Here is a 20,190-nt window from a genome sequence, read left to right on the forward strand (position 1 = left end):
CGAATGCAGTTGCAACCTTAAAAAAAAAAACGCAATTTCCACATTGCAGATGTGTTTAAACCATGCTTGAAGTACGCTCATGCATAGTGCACTAACAGCAAATTCAATCATACCACAACACATACATGATGGTATGCACTTTCATCAAGTATTCGTTGCAGGTAACCTATATTATTAAACATGAGTTTGGTTTTAAATACAACTAATGTAGCTTTCTTCAGGCTGCTCACACTAGGATGATTATACTTACGTCAGAAATTGATGTCACTAAATTACTATAATGTGCTGCCAAATTATGGTCATCAGTTTCAATGATTCTGGTTGTCTAAAAAGGCAGTACCCCTTACTTCAGCATGACAGGCTGTCTGATGAGAAAAAAAAAAAAAACGATACCTCAAGCGGCACCAAACGGCTAACCTCATCCGCAGCGCCCACCAATATTGCTCAAAATTAAGCGTTCATAGTTGTGCGATTGTCAATTAAAAAAGCAAATATTGCGCATATCTGAGGTACCATAACAACATGTCTATGTTTTGTATGTCTGCCTTTATACTAGAAGAGGCACATACAAGTAACTCTAAGGACTGTAGCGTTCAACGCGCTGCGCTGACAGTGCAACGCGATGCTCAAGAAGATGTTTCCAAGGCTTTGCTACGACGGCATGGTGGTGGCACCTGCCCGTTGATTTGCATTCTATACCTTATCACCTCCGTGCCTGGCGCGCATCTTTCTCCGCGGTCGCGCATGCCTTCGTTTTCGAAGATAACTGCCAGATAGCGCTTGTGCCCAACGTAACTAGAGGTGCTTGTTTGCGTCCGTTACACGCTCGAGGCACTCCTAACGCAGCGCCTTCAGAATACCATTCACCGATTTTTTTGTGCTGGACATCAAATAAACGTTTTGTTCACTCTCTCCTGACTCAAGACTATCGTCTTTCGACGACATTTACAGTGTAACATGTAGATTCGGGCCAATTTTTCTTTATGCCTTTTGTCACTAAGTGTGTGTGCCTCGTGATACTAGTGTCCTCTTTGTTTAGAAGAGCATAATGTGCTCTCAAACGCTGGAATAGTTTGTGGCTTTCTTTTCTTTCTTGACATAGGTGCTTTTCATAATCCTGGTGGGCGAAGATGCTGAGCCAGAAGGGCCCCGCGTGCAGCGCTGCCGAGCAGTCTGCTTACCTTCTCAGCTGGTTTGGAGAGTACAGTGACCTGCAGCGTGACGACTTCCTGCACGTACTGGCCGAGAAGTACACTCCCTTCGGACTTGCCGGCGACGGCACCCTGGGGCTGTCGCACCTCACCATCGGGAACCCCGATGCACCACCCTCGCTTTTCCAGTGCCGCATGAGCCTCTTCGACCAGTGGTTTCAGGTAAGCGTGAATGCTCGTGTCAAGAATATATGTCCACCTAAAAAACGAACGAACACAAAAGTAGAGAGAAAGACAGGAAAGACAGGACAGTTGCATTGATACTCGGCATGGGTGATTGCCTTCTCCACGTTTGTGTGTAACTTGTGAATGGACATCGCCACTGTTGAAGGCCACTGGCTCTGCCCACGGGGGTCCATGAGCTGGGATCTGTACAATGAAGAGCCAGCATTTTAGAATCGAGGATTACTTTAATTCACGATGCAACATGACGCTCTTGCGATTCCTTGAATGCCAACACAATAAGGCACAAATGCATAAAGTATAACCTCATTGCAACAGGCCTCTATGGAGAAGAGGACTGTGGTCTGTTTAAATAGGAGTATGTAAAATCCAAGTACTGGTACACCAGACTTTCATGTAAATGCTTAATGAGTTTGGAATAAACAGAAAGAAATACAAGTCTTAAAAGGATTTACAGTGGACCCTCGATTATACGCCTTTCAGGGGACCACGCAAAACCGTCCTATAATTTGGGCTACACATAATCGAAAAAATAAGATTATAGGCACTGACTTTCATTGCTGCCCCACAACAGTCGGTACATAAGGCCTGAGCAAGTCTGCAATGCAATATTGTGCTACTCCGAGCAATGTGAAAAAATGACAAGCACGTATTTTATTGGAGGCGTGAACGAACCTTTATTCTCACCTCTTAAATCTGCAATTTTTTTCTGCAAGTTGGCCCGGCCACGACACATAAGCTTTCTTTCGAGAGCTGCGACATCTTGCTGTGAGTCGCCGATCTCGTCGTGTGCGCATGCACACTGCCGAATATTGTCGTTGTAATGCAACACGTTCGTGTAAGCCGGTACAGAAGTGCTTGAATTTGCAGTATCATCCATCTTTTCTTTGTTGGTAGCTTCCGCAGAGTCAGGACGCACAATTTGAATAATGTCATTCTACACTGTACTGCACACAGTGACATCGTCGTCGGCACCAACATAGTCCGCGAATTATCTAAGCAGGTCCAGGTGCCTGACCTCAGGTTTGTCGTCATCAAACATTGCAGCGTCACTGGAACAGGCGCCACTTCTCTTAAAACCGCAGTGCCTGAAAGAGTTGGCGATTCTTTCTTGCATGACTGCGTCCCGTGCGCTAGCGATGTAGTGCATTGCTTGCATAAAGCACTGAGAGCTGCTTGGCCATCTTGTCAAGCAGAAGAAAAGTCTTTGTTTTAGTCCCCATTCTCTAGACCAGCTGCTGCAGGTATGCAGCCATTTGGCAGCAGTCATCCAGGTCTTGCAGTAAATGTGTACTGGCACAGCAGCCTTTTCGAATTCTTGAAGCATCACAGCTTCTCAAACTTGTCGATCACGAGAGCAGGAAGCTTCTTTGAGCAGTCTTCATTAGCACAAAGCAACACAGTAAGACACTCTTTCCTCCGCTTACCACCGTGACAACTCTCTCATTTGAACATCACTGTCTGGTCTGGCTGCATATTGTAAAATAATCTAGTTTCGTCCGCGTTGAATACGTCGCAGGGCTTGTAGTGCCGTATCAGTTCCGGCAGCCATGCGGTCCATTGTTGAGCAGTGGAGGAGCGGACAGACGAGCTCTCTCTGCAGCAGCTGCTGTAGACAACTCCATTTCGTGTTTTAAAGTGATCTAACCAGCCATTGGAGGCTTAAAAGTCGTCAGTATTGCAGCACATCACAATAATGTCCGCCTTCTCCTTCAAAATCGCGCCATCCACAGCAATAGCTGCACTGTGTGCCTGACGCAACCACTCTACGAGGGCCTTCTCTATGGCAGCGTATCATATTTATCCGAATATACGTCGACCTTTTTTTTCCGAAAATGCTGTTCATAACCAGCTGTAAACCTATATTCGTGACTAAAGAATCTCGATCTATATTCGCGATCAAAGTGACCAAAAGCAGCGAGCTAGTAATAGCATTCAACTGCCGCTGTTTTTAAGGGGGGACGTGGGTTCTAAAATTTTTTTTAAATTTCTTGCTCAATCTTAACCGAACTTCACTACCTAAGCTAGTTTTTCATGCTGAGTTCAAATCACTAATTTGTTTCTTAATATTTCAAGTGGTTTAGAAAGTATGAAGGTCTGAAGGTTAATTAATTGCGTACTTCTTATGGGATTTCTTGGCAATTTATTCTTGCTAAATCCAAAAAGTAAATGCATAATCCCAATGCTGGAGGCTTGCTGGAGGGGGTGATGCTATTTTTATCCATTTGAAGGCATTTTATAAGCAATAATACGAACGAACACTTATGGTCACTATATTACAATAAATTACTCTCACTAAAATCTTCAATGGTAATTTTTAAAGTGATGCTAGAGAAATAGAAATAGCATCACCCCCTAGATCATGTCAAGACGAATAAAATGATACCAACTTTGTCGCATTCACTCAAGTTTAACATAGTAAAAACCCCCGTAAGGCCGAGTGCAATGTGCAAAAACATCAAACTGAGAAAAACGCGTTTGAAGTTTCTAGCAACTTTAACTTTTGCTAAAGTGAAGCTAGAGCGATAATAATGACATCATTCTGTAGCTTTACATTATAGGATAAATGGCCATGCTAAATTTCACTGTACCCACCCAGAATACTGCTCACAGCTTGTTCTAGACTTATAAAATAGTCAATAATTCAGCATGAGAATTATTATTTTTTTACTTTGTGGTCGTTCCAGTGCCTTGCAAGTGAAAGGAACACAAAAAAATCATGGAATAATGTTGTCCTTGGATAGACAATAGATTTACACAATGTTTAGGTCTAAAACCAAGAATATTTATTTTTGCAACAATTCTCACTATTTGCCATCATGACTGTTTACAGCAGACGAGGGCTGTAAGCAGAGTCCCCTGCTGGCTTGTGACGCTTTGAAAGTCTTTCCTTTATTGAACTGCTGTCGAGATGCTCTCTTCGTGATTTTTGCAGCCTGCCCTTGTTCTTCTCAAGGCTGCGACACACCAAGTTATTGCCAGCGCTGTAGCCCAGCTTCTCGGCAATTTCCACGTTGCTCTTGGTTGTGCCTTAGTTGAAGAGGCTGATGGCTTCGGCAACTGCCTTTTCAATGCTCCGCAAGGATGCATGCTGAGGTTTGTGGGCGTGCTGCCAAATCATAGTGTGCAGGCTCTCACTTGGGTTCTGGGTGATCCCATCGCTGCACCTTTCCAAGAGGGCATTGTCGCTCAGCCGCCTAAACACAGGCTCCAATGCCTCAGTTACGAAATCAGGCAGGCTGTCCTTGTGTGGTGGCGGCTTCTCATTTTTCGCAAGAGCTCTCTGAAATTTGCACCAGGATTCAGGGCCTTCAGGGCAAAGGCCATGCTTTGGTGCCTCGTCAGTTGAACACATGTGGTTCAAAGTTGCTAGAACAGCCTTCTGCATACCTGGAACATCGTTCCTGTGGCTTCTAAATGCGTAGCCATAGTATGAGGGGATCTTCTTTATCTTTTGTTGTGTAAGTCTGTCCTTTCCACCAAGTGAGCCACCTTGAGCTTTTTTTTCTCTACAAGGGTACCTAAGGCAGCTCCCATACGCTTTTGTACATGATTTATGCAGTCCTTTTTGGCCATCTTTATAAAGCCGTACATCTCTTTTTCTGCGAGTGCATGGAATGTCCTGCTGTCACCGTCCGACAGAATTGTCGTATAACGAAGCTTGTTTTTTCAAGTGACTGCTCAAACAAGCATAGTGCTGCCTCCACTTCCATCTGGCCAGCATTACAATCAACATTCTTCTGCCACAGAGGGGCATGCTGAATGAGCCAGGCAGAATGCCCTGCTTCTCCTTCCTTGGGTCCTGTGGTGCAAGCCAGGCAAAAGTTCGATAGCACGATATGGTCTATCACGAGGCCACTATACATCTCAACAATGCAGCCAACACATATATTCGAGCTATGTCCAAGCGTAAGCCAGGTGCCGTGATAAATGACGTCGACGTTTCTGGGCGCGTTGCCGAACTCCGCATAGAGCTCCTTGACGCGAGCAACGCTCGCCGCTTCGCATTTGGCAGCAGTCGCACAGCAGGCTTCTTTCATTATATTCATGTGGCTTTGGTAACTCTTGTGGTGAAGCCCTCGATGCGAAATATTCATCCCGGCAAAGAAGTCCGACAGAGCCTTTGCTCCCTTGCCAATACTGTTGATGGCCTTCAAGGCACGCATATTAACTTCAAACGGCCTTAGTTTGGCGTTGGTCTCGTCGGCTATACGTGGGGACGAAAAACGCTCTTCGCGAAAGTCACAACTGCCGCACGTGACTATAAGCTTCGAGCACAGCCCGTACTCTTTCTTGGCCTTTGAAATAGTGACGCTTCTTTCACCGCATTCTGGGCACGCGACAAGTCCAAATAACAGCGTATCGCCGCCAGATCAACAATAACAAAATCTGTCCCGTTTTCTTTGCCAGGATCCTCCAGATCAATATCTAGTAATTCAAACTTACGTTCCGTCGCGCACTGCGATGCTAGCGATGCCTTCAAGCCCACTGCATTTCTCGCGCACTCAGCAATTTCGTCCGCCGAATAAAACGCCGTGTCGATGCGGTCTAGGATGCTGCTGGAAGTGCAAGATGACGATCTGACGACGACACAATCCGATGTGGTACTGTGCTGCAAGGCACAAGAGAGTGCACCGCTTCGGACACAAGCGGCCGCGGCTGCGCGCTGTCGTCGGAATGCGCCGCTTCGGCGGCATCGGGCAAAATCGGCTGCACGTTGTCGGCTGCTTTCATCTGGCGGGTGTTCCATGGGCGCCTCTGTTTCTTGCCGCATGCTTGGCGCTACTTCTTCTTTAGACGAGCGTCTCCAATCATGCCGGCAAAAGACGGAAAGTCGGTGCGTCGGTCGCGTAGCACAAGCAGGCACGTGCGGGAAGCAGACGAACAACGTGCGCGAACGGGAACCGGCGGCCGACTAACAATATACAAAAAAAAGTGCGGGCAACTTTGGCCGCATCAGCCAATGGGAAGCGAGGAACAGGGGGCTCGCCTGGTGCGCGGGCGCTCCGACCAATCAGCGGCTCGGAAGGGGGCTCCGGAAAAGGGGCGAGGACAGCCGTTCTGTTTAAGCGACACCATTTTGAAGGGTGGCAAAATGCGCACAAAGGAATCAGCTTCAAAACAAGCCCAACATGGCGGCGATCGGCCGACTGCCTCGCCGGTGGCGCGCAGGAAGTTTGAACGAATTTGACCTGCCGTGAGTTGTTTGGCGGCTCCCGTGGCGACTTCATAATCAATTTTAATCCATTTACTGATCGAATTCAGCATTCACAATTTGAGGACACTTGCTTATAGGTCTAAAAATTTCAAATATCGCATTTTCTCAAAATCGACTTTTTGGCCATTTTTCACCATTCTAAGACCCGCGTCCCCCCTTAAAGCAGTACTTGTTACATAGGCTCATTATATACCTCAAAATCTGGAATAAGTATTCCTCCGGCCCTCTTTCAGACTATGTAACTAAGAAAAGAAAGAAAAAAAGTTATTCGTCTAATAGCCGCATGCCGCCTTTTCAAAGCTTCCTCCAGATGTAGCCGCTCCGTGATGTTTGCGCTGCGACCTGTGATTTCCCTAGGTAACCTGAAGTCCCTAGGAGCCTTGCCGCTTGCCGACGCGCAGCTGGCACTGACTGCATTCTTTGTTTGATCTTGCAGTCACTGGATCTTGATGCGACAGCAGGGTTACCCCCGTATTCACGAACGCTCCTCGACTCGACTTTATTCTTTCAGTTGACAGAGCTGAGCACTGCGCCACCACTCAGCTGAAAATGACGCTGCGCTACTCAAGAATCACAGCAGATTCAGTTTCAGTTTCAGTTTCAGTTTCATTGAGCATTTTCTTCACAGATTTGCGAAAAAGAAAACGCAAGGATAAGAGCAAAAAGCTGCTATGTTAGCAGCTTAACGAGGTTCCTACCCCTTTTCACTTGGCATTACAAAAATCCGCAGAGCACAAAACATGAAAAAACAATTTGACGTCGATTTTCAAAACTTCAAGAAATTAGGAAATAAAAAGAAAATGCATCAAAATTACATCAGTTTCAGGTTTACATAAAATAAGCAAACCACAAAGAGAGAAAAACAAAAACAAAAGAAAACGGCATGCAGTCAATCGTGAAACAATGCACACGTTGCTAAACGGCTACCAAAGTATTACAAAATGATTATACAAGGCTTACAACACTGGGTATGCGAAAAGCACAAGTTTTAATGCACAAGGGAAACACTAACGAGTGAAATGTTGCATGTTTTACTCGTAAAAAAAAGCAACGAAAAAAAAAGTCAAACAAAGCAAACATCATAGGATGCCATGTTACACACGAGCACTATTATAGGGTGTTTCTTTTGCATATAGTACTGTAGCCGGACAACTAGAAGAAGCTAAACTACACGCCGCCATTTTGGATGAGAAGGTTCTTAAGTTGTTTTTTATGTATATTAAAGATGTCGATGTTTTTATTTTCAAACATGTTAAAACAAGCTGGAATACAGTGTTCAAGTCTTCTCAAATCGTGATTAGTTCGCGAATAAGAAACGAACCAGGAAGGCCTTTTCTGAATGTCATAATAGGATTGTGTATTTTTCCTGAGGTTACACAGTTTAAGAAAACAAGCGTTGTTTGATAGCAAGCTTTGTTTGTATTTCATAATAAGGTTGAAACTGTGTATGTGATCGATCGGTAAAATCTTATATTCTCTGAATAAATGACTTGTATGTGCGTCGTATGGTACGTTTGCAATATGACGAATTGCTTTTTTCTGCAGTAAAAATATTTTGTTCCGATTTGCTTTAGATGTATCTGCCCACACTAGACTACAATAGTTTATGTGAGATGAAAACAACGTATTATAGAGTAAAAGTTTAATGTTTGCTGGAAGTATCTGTCGAAGTTTAGAGAGAGCACCACATGTCCTAGCTATATTTCTAGTTACTTTATTAACGTGTTTGTCCCAATTAAGATTTTCAATAAAAATTACTCCTAATGATGAAACTTCTTTGACAACCTCAATTTTTCGCGCCCGAGATATATATCCAAACCACGACAGACAGCCTTCTGAACCGGTGCGAATACCACAGCTTTGGATTTTTTTGTGTTGATCATTAAATAATTTGCAGTACTCCATATGAAGATGTCGTTAAGAATGTTGTTGGCTGAGTCTGCAAGCTTACCTAAATCATTACCATGAAAAAATATACTAGTGTCATCTGCATAAATTATAAAGTCCACATATTTGCTGACACTTGTTATGTCGTTTATATAAATATTAAACAGTAGGGGCCCTAATATGCTGCCCTGAGGTACACCTGACGTTATGGTTAGTAGGGAGGATTGGCTGTCATTTATAACTACAGATTGCTTTCTTTGTGATAAATAAGATTTCAGAAAGTCAAGTGGGGTTCCCTAAAAACCATATTGACGCAATTTTGCATAGAGTACTTCGTGGTTGATTCTATCGAACGCTTTGGAATAGTCAATAAAAACACCCAGTGTTAACAGTTTCTTTTCAAATGAGTTAAGTATGAGTTCTTTTTGTGTGAGGAGAGCCAGTTCCGTGGACATGCCCCGTCGGAAGCCAAATTGATGCGGTGATAATATAGAGTACTTTTCACAAAAAGACATGACACGTTGATATATGATTTTCTCTAGCCCTTTAGATATAACAGGAAGTATCGAGATCGGACGATGATTAGAAAAGATATTTCGGTCACCAGATTTGTATAAGACACTAACTCTCGCATGCTTCATTTTTTCTGGGAAAACTCCCGTGGATAAGCAGATATTAAACAGATGGGTAAGAACAGGTAACAAAAGATCAAGTGCTGCTTTAATAGGTCTAATTTGTAAATCATCTATGTCCCGAGCAGTAGTGTTCTTTAGTGACATAAATACAGACAATACTTCTTCAGGAGTTGTGTTTAAAAAATATGCAGTGCTCATGTCTGGCACACCTAGAAAGTCCCTGTAATCACTATTACAGGCACGAGAAGGGTTTGATAAATCAGAGGACACCAGCGTTGTGAAGTACACGTTAAATTTATTAGCAAGTTCTTGACCCTTTACTATCTTGTTATCTATGTTTAACTCAAGTGCGTTGTCTCGAGAGCAACTTCTATTCAGAAGCTTATTTATTTCTCGCCAAAGCACGTCGCCACGAGTGCTAACCCTTTTGAAAAGAGCTTCATAGCACGCATCCTTAGTTTTTCTCAGTTGCTTCGTTACAAAATTTCTATATTGCTTGAATTCCGAAAGATCGTTATGGTGTCTTGTTTTCACGAATTTCGCGTACAGTAGATTTTTCTTCTTAATCATTTCCAGACATTCTCGCGTCATCCATTGTTTCTGACCTTTCTTTAGTGTTTCGACAGTTTTATATTTAAAACACTTATCGTAAGTTTTTCTTAACAGGCACATGAATATTTCATACGCCTCATTAGCGTTAACTGATTTATAGACAGGATCCCAACAAATCTGCGCAATTTCACACCTAAAAGTGTCTAATGTTTTGTTACTAATTTCCTTTATTTTGTATGATTCTGGAGTTGATACTTTTGCACGATTAAGATACTCGTTGCGATTTTGAAACATGTATATAGGGTAGTGATCACTAATATCGGCAATAACAGTTCCAGATACGGTTGAATCACTTATGTCATTTGTAATAAGTAAGTCGATAAGGCTTTCACTATCTGAAGTGACACGTGTAGGTTCAGTAATAATATTAGCACACGCAAAGGAATCAAGTAGTAGTTGGAAGTTACCAGAGGTTTCAGTTTGCTGTAAAAGGTTCATGTTGCAGTCGCCCCCCTATGATAATGTGCAACTTGTTAGTGCACGCATACGTAACCAGATTTTCAAGAAATTGAAAAAATGCTTATGTTTTTCCGTCAGGTGGACGATAAACTACCACATATACATACTTGTGACATGCTAGTGATAATGCCTCGTAGTCTGGTGTAATCGCTGAAAAGTCTGAGAGAAGGCTGCAAACTAAATGGTCAGCAATTAGTTGCAAAACCCCTCCCCCTCGACGAGAGGGCCTGTTTAGAAAGAACGATTTATACGTTGGAAAGCATAGTACCTCGTCATTGCACGTGTACCAAGTTTCAGAAATCATGATGATGTCGAACTTAAACGAAAATTCGTCGAGAAACGTAGTTATATCATCGTGCTTGTTGCGAGCTGAGCGAGCATTTTGCATGATGTGCAATATCCACTAGTGTAAGGTATATTGACATCATGTGGTAGTATCGCCATCTTAACGAAAGGAAAAAAGAAAAAGAAAAAAAAAGGTCGCGCCGAAAAAACGAAAAGCGCTAATCAGATAAGCCTACGGTGTGCTAGATGCCCCGCGGCTGCTTGAAGTGGCCGCGTGCATCTTGTGCAAGTCAGCTTCACATGTGATTTGAACTGCACGAGATGTTTCCGTTTCACGCGCAAATATTTTGCCACCACTTGCCCACGCGAAGCGCCAGTTCATTTCCCGTTTCCGAGCAATCGTCATATCCAGCAATTTTTTCAGTTGGGGACAAAGGTTCTCATTTACGAAAACATACTGTTTAGTTGTGAAACCCAGTTCCTCAGCTGTGAATCGAGTTCTCCTTGCTTTCTTAACGATGACATCCCTCTTAGCTCGGTTCGGCCATTGAAAACAACCACGATGTTTTCGTTCAGGGGGGCATCACTGCCTGCTTTGCTACCCCGATTGGGAAGAGTGCTTGCATGAGGGCGTACCTCGTTGTTCTTTGCAACACCTGGGTCTGGTGCCGTGTTACTTTGCGAAGTGGCACTCCTCGCTGGCAAACGGTGGCATATGTCTATGTCTTGTTCACTTATTGGCTCCCCCAAGGCGTCACCAACTTTGGCAAGCAATTGCACAAGGTTTTCATTAGGGGTACGTGGGATCCCTTTAATTTCTATATTTTTGTTTCGAGAGTATTGATCCTGAGCAGTTAGGCGCGTGGAATTTTCCTGCACCAACTTTCTAAAACTGTCTATTTCACATTGCTTTGCCTCTTGGGACGCCCTGAGAGCAGCGTTTTCCTTTCTAATTTCAGCGCACTCTTGTTTTATATTTTCGTAGTCTTTGTTCATGTATTCAAGGCTTTTGTTTAACTCTCTGATTTCTTTCCGAATGTCGCGTTTGAAGTCCGCGAACTCAGTACCCATAATTAAAGGCCAGTTACAGATTCAACAGCAGGCAAAACAAGTACGAACTTTGGAAAAAAGGCAACAGAGACAGCGCTAGGATAGTGAATTAACTATGCAAAACAGGAGGGCAAATGCCTAACCTGGGAAAACAACAGCGATAAGCGTCCCTGTCGTATGCTGCCCCTGCTGCCAAGTGATCGAGGGAGGCGTTGCCGCTGTCTTTTTGAAGGGCCAGGGGTGGCCGATGCCACGTGGTATGGTGCCCGGCGCAAAAACGTAGCCGGTCGGTCAGCGCGGCACTCCCGCAAGGCGCTGGATGCAGCACGCTCTGCTATCAACGCCGATAGTCAGCCACGGTAAACCTCGTACACCTGGGAAAACAACAGCAATAAGCGTCCCTGTCGTATGCTGTCCGTGCTGCCAAGATTATTGTTGATATGCAGTGACTTGCCGTGCCTAGAGACGGCGCTGCAATCTGCTTTCTCAAGTGAAGGTGAAGCGTTGAGTGAAGGGACGTTCTAGAATACTGGGGTTAGCCTTTGCTTTTGCGCAATTCAGTGACGATGTCACGTCGGCAGAGTTATATCATTGACTTCAAGCTTGAGGTAATACTTTTTGCTGAGAATTCCGGGATGAACTGTTTGCATGCAGTGGAGTGTGTCGTGCTTTTTCTGGCCCAGCTACCGGCGGGCATGACGCTCTCGAAAAAGAACAGAGGCTTCAAGTGCAAGAAGAACGCTCCAAAGGTCTTCCGGTTTCCTGCGAGGATATTCAGACGAAAGCCCCGCAGTTGCCACAACGAGACGAGATTTATCAGTCAACGTTTAAGGGGAGAGGCTGGTTTTGAAATGAAAATTTTTATTATTGGAGATACTGTAATGAAATTAGGTGTGTACAGTGGACTCCCAATGAACGAAACTCGGTTAGACAAAAATGCCTCTCATTAACGGAACTAAACGGGCTCATTTGGCTGGATTTCTATGTGTTGTGCAGTAAAATTCATCGGTTAATCGAATTAGTGCTGATTAGTTACTTGTGGTTAAATGGAACAAGCTCTAAACACAGCATAGACTCGCTCAAGCCAAAGGTAGTCTCACAACCATGGCAACACCTCGAGATCAAGACAAGCCAATCTAGTAGCCATTCTCACTTGTGGCTGTGGGAGCCAAGTCACCAAGTCAATTGTGCGTTAGGCCTATTTGTGCGGCTAAGTGTGGTGAATCACGGTGTTATTTCCGCCCCATGGAAAGGAAGCAGCCGCACCATGCACTCTCGTTTGAAAAAAAAGTTGCAAATTCTTCAGGAGCTCGATCGAAGCGGCCTGCCCAAAATGGAGGTGGCGAAAAAATACATCTCGAAATCGACGCTGTCGCGGATCTAGGAAGACAGAGAAAAGATTGAAGGCACTGTTAACAATAAGAACGGGATCTTTAAATCTAAACAGATTCGGACAACGCCTTATCAACAACTAGAAAAGTTTTTTTTCTGTGGTTCAAGCATGCACAGAGTTCCAATTTGCCCATAAGCGGACCAATTATCGAGCAGCAAGCTCGAGAGATCGCCATGTAAATGGGTGTTAAGAACTTTGTCCTATGCAACGGATGGTTCAGCCACTTCAAAACACGCCATGGCCTTAATCTTCAAAGCAATCTCAAGTGAGAGTGGTGCAGTCAACAGGGACATTTGCACCGACTGGCGACAGGGGCGGCCTAAGGAAATTTCGATGAACTTTCAGCCACGAGACGTCTTCACCGTCGACGAAATGGGTCTTTTTTATAAGGCGCTTCCGTCAAAGACTTTCACCTTCAAAGGCAAAGCCTGTAGTGGAGGAAAACGCAGTAAAGATCGCATCACTGTGCTGGTGTGTGCAAACATGGTAGGAGATGAGAAATTGAAGCTGTTGGTAATAGGAAAGTCAAGGCACCCACGTTGTTTCAAAAGCGTTCGACACCTTCCCCTTGTGTACCATGGGAACGGAAGAGCGTGGATGACCATGGCCATTTTCAAAAACTGGCTTTGGGAGGTAGACGCAAGATTTACGAGGCAAGGCAGGAAGGCTGTCTTCATCGTGGATAATTGCCCAGGCCATGGTCAGGTTCAAGGACTCCAAGCCATCACTGTGGAGTTCTTGCCAGCCAATGCAATGGCAGTGATCCAGCCGATGAATCAAGGGGTTATTCAGAACAATAACGTTTACTACCACAGAAAATTGCTCCATCAAATGCTGCTTAGAGCAGGCAGCGGGAAATGCTACAGCATAAATTTATTTGCAGCCATCCACATTTTGACTTGTGCCTGGAAGCAAGTGAAAGCAACAACAATACACAGATGTCTTCACCATGCTGGCCTTCAAGTGCAAGGAAGCAGTACCTGATGAAAAAGAAAGCCCTACTGATGCTGGCATTGAGACAATATTCAGTGAAGTCATGCCCCTTTCATGCTGCAGGACTACGAATCAATTGATGATGAAAATGTTCGTACCTGTCGTGAAGAGGCTGTCAAGGAAATGATTGCCAAAGTGCAAGTTGAGAATAAACCTTCCAGCGATGAATGTGATCACAATACTGCCAGTGCAGTGGTGCCACCAGACCGATCAGCTAAAGAGGCTCTTGAACTTTTGCAGTTCTATTTTAAGCATGATACTTGTCCAGAATTTATAGCTAGTTTGTCAGGCATGGGTGAGTACCTTGTGAAAAAACAACTCAAGCTTGCCAAACAAACCACTCTTCGCTCCTTTTTTTCTCCTACTCATTCTCATGAGTAAGGTGAGGCTTGTGCAATTTGAGTAAAGGTCTTGGTTCACTGAATAACTGTACTTTGCTTAAATGAATCTTCTGATAAATAGAACAGTTTTATGGATATCCTTCGAGTTCTGTTTAAGAGGAGTCAACTGTATAAGTATTCCTTCTTCCTCTATTCAAAAATACAATTAGTTTTTATGTACACCAACTAGTTATCGAATTGTGAGAGAAAAAGTGAAGTGTAATTGTATAATTCTTTACGGGCCGTTAAGGTACTTTCCCTCAATATTTTTAGGATGCAGCTGTAGCCAAAGACCTGCGATGTGGAGCTATGTTATTTATATTGATTGATTGATTGATATGTGGGGTTTAACGTCCCAAAACCACCATATGATTATGAGAGACGCCGAAGTGGAGGGCTCCGGAAATTTTGACCACCTGGGGTTCTTTAACGTGCACCCAAATCTGAGCACATGGGCCTACAACATTTCCGCCTCCATCGGAAATGCAGCCGCCGCAGCCGGGATTTGATCCCGTGACCTGCGGGTCTATGTTATTTATATTGTCACTGAGAGTCATCATCATATAAAAATTCTCATTTGCTATAATGCTTCACAATTTTGAAACGTAATTAGCTCAGAAGATTGTCCACTACATTTCATATGTCCTTCCTAGCTACGAAAAATTAGCATAGCTCGACAGTCCTGTTTGTTAGAGTTCAACGGTTTAAAATTTAAAAAACATTGCTTTACAAAAACATGATTAAATATTCCGTAAGGCTGGTCATGTTGGCAAAAAATGTGAAGCTGAGAAAATTGCATTTGAAGTTTCGACATGCACTGCAAAGTTTTCTACTATAAGGACCTTTTCCCAAAATTTTATACACATGTTCCCCATCTGTACCTCTGCAAAACAAAACAAAATGTGCCTTATTCCACCCTTGGAATCATTTCTAAAAAATTTTTCCAGCGTGGGAAGCATTATCAGAACTCCACCATGAAAAGCTGTTTAGGGGTTCTAGAAAAACTGTGGGGTATGAGGCTCAAATGACTAGCTGTTAGGCAGCATGCTGCCCTGGGTATTAAGTCGCTTTGTCCCGTACTCTCGAGGGACCATGACCATGACCATGTCCGGACAATCGTGCATCCGTCCAGAAAAACGGATGCCCGCAATAATGTCCTTTTTTATAGGTATTTTTTGCTAACACAGAGGGACACGGCTGTTGCACAAAATGCTTGTTCCAATCTTGTAAATGCATCGTTTAAAAAGCTCTGAAAAGAGCCGTATACTATATAAAAAAAAATGATTTGGCCGGTGATACCTCAGTGGTCCACACGTTGGCCCAAAACAAGTCTCCTATTTTCTTTTGCACAGCATTCCGCTTGCCCGCGATGATTTCTGCCTCAATTTCAGCCACACATCATGCTGTTGCTCATCACCGATGACAGTGTTCACTGGTGGTAGTGCTCGTGTCAACTCCAAGCTCGTCGGCTGTGTAGGGGGTGTCGAAAATCGGATGGCGAAGGCTATAAGCGCTGACTTCAAGGAGGTTGAACTTTCGGGTAGCCGACTTTCCCTACAAAACGGTCTTGGCTTGCGTAGATTTCTCAACTCGCTGTGCCTGTTCCGCTGTTGAGTAGTACGCAGCATTAATCCGAAGTGTATCGCTCGTCGAACTTGGTCCCAAAGCGTCGTTAAAGTTTTCGGTCGATCCAACGGTTCCGGCCGCAACTGCAACTAGCTGCCAATAGGCACTTGTGGCCCGCGCCTTCCTGTTTCAAGGCCATTTTTCATGGCTTCCGAAAGCACGTCGGATTGATGGTTTCAGACTAGAGTCTCCAGGCATCTTGATTGCGGTGAAAAAGTACCGGTGCGAAACGAAAACAGTGCATCGAGAAACACGCACGATCGCAAGAGCAGGCACACACAAATGGACAGCCACTGCTGTGAACGCAACACAGAGAAAAAAAGATGACGTGTCGATCACTCAGCCAATTGGAGACTCGGAAAGCACGTGAGGTTTAATCGGCAATCTGGAAACAACCTTCAGAAAACCCGCGACAGCAGCCATTCCACTTGAGCGATGTCATTTTGAGATGGCACAAAATGTGCACGAAAAACACCACTTCAAATCAAGCCCGAGATGGCTCTGTTTGTTCCACCGCAACCCACAAGCGCACGCGGGAAGTTGGAACAAATTTCGTATTTCGGGGGCATTTCAGTGCGACTGGGGTGCATTGAAATCCAATTTTATCGTGTTTCCTGACCGAATCCAGCATTAGCAATCAAAGAGTAGGTGCTCAAAGTACAAACGCCCCGAATATAAGCTTTGCGAAAAATCGATTTTTTTACCATTTTTGACCGTTCTAGGACCCGCGTCCCCCCTTGAAGCAAGTCGGAGCTCGGTCCAAAAGTTTATGTGGTGGAATGAACTCTTTCTCCATCGTAGAACGACCACTTTTCACCGTTTGCCTGCAGCGTATGAGGAACGGCTCGTAGAGTTCCAGAGATACGTCATAAACCCCCGGCGTCAGAAAGATTACATTCTTAGGCAACGCTGACCAAACCCCGATCTACTTCGACAGACCTAGTCACTAGGCACAACTATCCCAACTAATGGAGCCAAAGATGTGCACCTGCTTACAACAGGTCACAAGCAAACACGGGTTGATTAATACACGGGCATACACGGGAGCTTACCTGTATAATTAAGATCTTCTGCTCGATGTAAGATTCGCCGCTGCATTTGTAAAAATTTTTTGTCTTTTCTTTCGCAACCACTCCCCTCTGTAATGCCGTTTGGCCCTGAGGGTATTGCAAATAAATAAATAAATAAAAAGTCCTTAGCGACAACTATTCACTTGTTTTCCGAAGACAACAAGGGAAACTGGCCGAGAATATCCATGCCGTCCTAATTGAAGGGTGTTCTGGGTAGCTCGCTTGGGTGAAGTAATCCTGCAGATTTCGCAGATGGCGACTTTCAATGCTGGCTATTTTGGCAGGCTTGGATGTGTTGCTTAAGGCAAGCGACAAGTTTCAGCCGTTAGTAAAACTTGCTTACCTTAGGGAGTGTTCAGGTGATACCCAGGTGGCCAGATGAAGGTTCGTTATTGCAGGCAAATAGAATTTCGTCACGAAGCCCTGCTGGAACGACCAGTTGATAAGTTTGCTCGCTAGCACCAGCGTTCTTCTTGTAAAACAAGGCCTGTCTCAAACATAAAGATGACAGCCTGCGTTCTATGTGCAGGGGTACAGATACATTGCGACCCTCGAGATGCTCAATTGTAGGTTGCAATTCAACATCCACTTGCTGCCTTGTAGCTACGTCGGTTATGCTTACGGCTCCAAAGAAACGGCAGTCGTCTTCGAGGTTTTGAGCAGCAGGCCCAACTGGCACGTGTGATGTGTCTGCATCTTTGTGCGCACGACTCGACTTATACGCAATAGTGACCTCATACTCCTGCAATCGTAGGCTCCAATATTCAATCATTTCCTTCACCTGTTTCTTGATTGCTTGATGTTTTTTTCTGCGAGACACAGTAAGGCTGGTGGTGGATAGGTCGCGCATCATCGAAAGTGATTACGCTGTGCTGCATGATTGGCGTCTGTCTGACTTTAAATGATTGAGCAAAGCACGCCTTGAATTCGAGTAGCAGCTGTTGCAATGCCTTCTGGTTCTGTTCTGATAGTGCATTGTTGATGTCAACATCTGTTACAGCTGTTTCATTGCAGCTACTGTCTTTGCACGCAAAACACTCAATGACATACTCAAAGGCTTCATCGTAGGCAGCCGAAGTGGCATGGAAAAGGTGACGATGCTCATTTGTGAAATTCGTGATGGCTTCACCTTGACCATTCCTAATGTCAATGATGCCTCGTGCCAGAGAACTTCCAAGTGCTAGTAGCAGGGAGATGTTGCACTCTGCCAGTGTTTCACCGTCACTTGAGGCTTCGGAAGTCGCCTGGGTAATAATACTCACACGAGGTGGTATTGTGATGCTGTCGTCAGAAACACGAAGAGCGACTGTACGGCGGCAGGTATCCTTTAAGCCTTGGCTGTAGAAAATGAAGTGCAGCATCTGCGTAAGTTCATTACGGCACAGTATTTTCAAAGAAAGTCTATTCTGATTATCAATTCGTGCGAACGTTCATGTAGGACGAGGGAGGTAATCAAAAACGTGGAACCTCGTATTTTCATTCTAGCAGTGCACACACCAAAGGGCTAACGGGTTTCCCAGCTGTGTGTACGTGCTACCCTGTCCAAGGCATAACTTTTCTCAGTAGACTTGCCAATTTTCCGCTAATAATCGAGTAGTCAGCACCAGTATCTACTAAGGCTGTTACATTTCGACTGTCGATCAGCACAGGTATGCCCATTCAAAAGTCACCAGGCTGAGATACAAATCTCGTTGATTCGCCGTCGGTCCAAAGTTGTGTTGATTGGAGGTCTAGGTCTTCAACACGTCAACAATTAGCAGCCTCGCCTCGAGAGTTCACTGCCATCAGTTTTCCAGGCAAGGGCTCAGAGATCATCTTTGCGACATCTTATTCCTGTTGCCCAAGTAGGATAGTAATCATGGCAACGGTGAACGCGACTGGCACCTGGGTGGTACATGTTGCCAAGCAAGATCTTCTATCTCAGGTTGTCGCTGTCAGACTGGGGGATGGGGTGAACTTGCAGGGGAAGCCTGAAGCCTAAGTGAATGGTGCTGTCACTCTCTGTACAGGTGCCCAGCCTCACCTCAGTGGTAGCAAAGCGGTCATAAGTCGGGTATGCTCCAAATGTCAGATTTACGTGCGACGGGCCGAGTGTCTTCAAAATAAGGCACCGCCTGTGCAGACTGGAGTGTGGCATACAGGGTTGCGGTGGGTATCAACGCTGGCGCAGGTGAGTAGTATCTATATGTGTTGTCGTAACTGGCAGGCTCGCGTAACTGGCGGGCCATTCATTGAAGGTGTCACCGCCGATGGGACAGTGCGTCTCAGAGTGTCGGCATACGTCATGCGTTGAGGTTCATCGGAAGGTGTAAACGCCTGAAGTGGTGCACGAAGCTGAGCAGGTATGTTGCGTCGAGGTGCGCCGAGCACCTGTTACGCATGACTCTTGCTATGCAGTTAGTAGTCAGCTGTTGCTGCACCTGGTGCAGTTTTTTCAGCTCGTCGCGGACAACCAAAACTCACAAAGTGCTTCTCGTCGGTCAGGAATGATCCTGACCCGATGGTGCAGGTAGCATCGGCTTGCCGATCATACTGATTCCGCTGCTGCAGCGCCTTCTCCATGGCGACGGCTTCAGTGAGGAACTCCACAACAGTCTTGGGAGGACTATGAATGAGACCACCAAGGAGCTGCTCCTTCATGCCTTGCATAGAGTGACGCAGCTTCTTGGGTTTGGATCTTTGGATTGGCTCGATTGAACACACGAACTATATCCTCCACATACATGGCAACACCTTCATTGAGCATCTGAATGCGAGACAGGAGGGGCCATTCTCGACGGTCTCAATGATCAGGGCTCAAGTATGTGTTCAGAATTCTGTGACAGAACTCGAATCATGTTGTTAGGAGGCCCTTGCAGTTCTCCCTTGCAGTTCTGAACCATGTACGAGCACCATCCAGAAGGCTGAAGTACACGTTCCTGAGCTTCGCTATTTCGTCTCATCCGTTGAAGCACGTGGCAATATAACTAGTTTTTGGTTAAATGGCACTCTCGTTCGAGCGATGCAAATACGACTTGAAAAGAAAAGCGCATAGTTGCTCAGCAGGTTTGCACCCTTGTTTAGCTGTTGCTTGATATAATCATGTTATGTTTCTGCTCAGCCTTCTCGTTCGTACTGCTGATCTAATACCCTGTTTATGCCTCTTCTGCTTGGCTTATGACTAGTTTCTTTTGTTGTTGTCTGCCATA

At 44.8% G+C, this 20,190-nt stretch overlaps 1 protein-coding gene across 1 annotated transcript in view; it reads left to right on the top strand.

Moving 5' to 3' along the window:
- LOC119167631 (uncharacterized) overlaps window positions 1-20,190 on the top strand; it is a 36,933-nt gene that overhangs the window by 13,392 nt on the left and 3,351 nt on the right. The window contains exon 2 of the mRNA XM_075865999.1: window positions 1,103-1,373. Within this exon, the coding sequence (XP_075722114.1) occupies window positions 1,131-1,373 (243 nt within the window). The 5' untranslated portion in view covers window positions 1,103-1,130. The remainder of the gene's footprint in view (window positions 1-1,102; window positions 1,374-20,190) is intronic.

Source organism: Rhipicephalus microplus, chromosome 6 (assembly GCF_043290135.1).
Source record: "Rhipicephalus microplus isolate Deutch F79 chromosome 6, USDA_Rmic, whole genome shotgun sequence".
Lineage (NCBI taxonomy): Eukaryota > Metazoa > Arthropoda > Arachnida > Ixodida > Ixodidae > Rhipicephalus > Rhipicephalus microplus.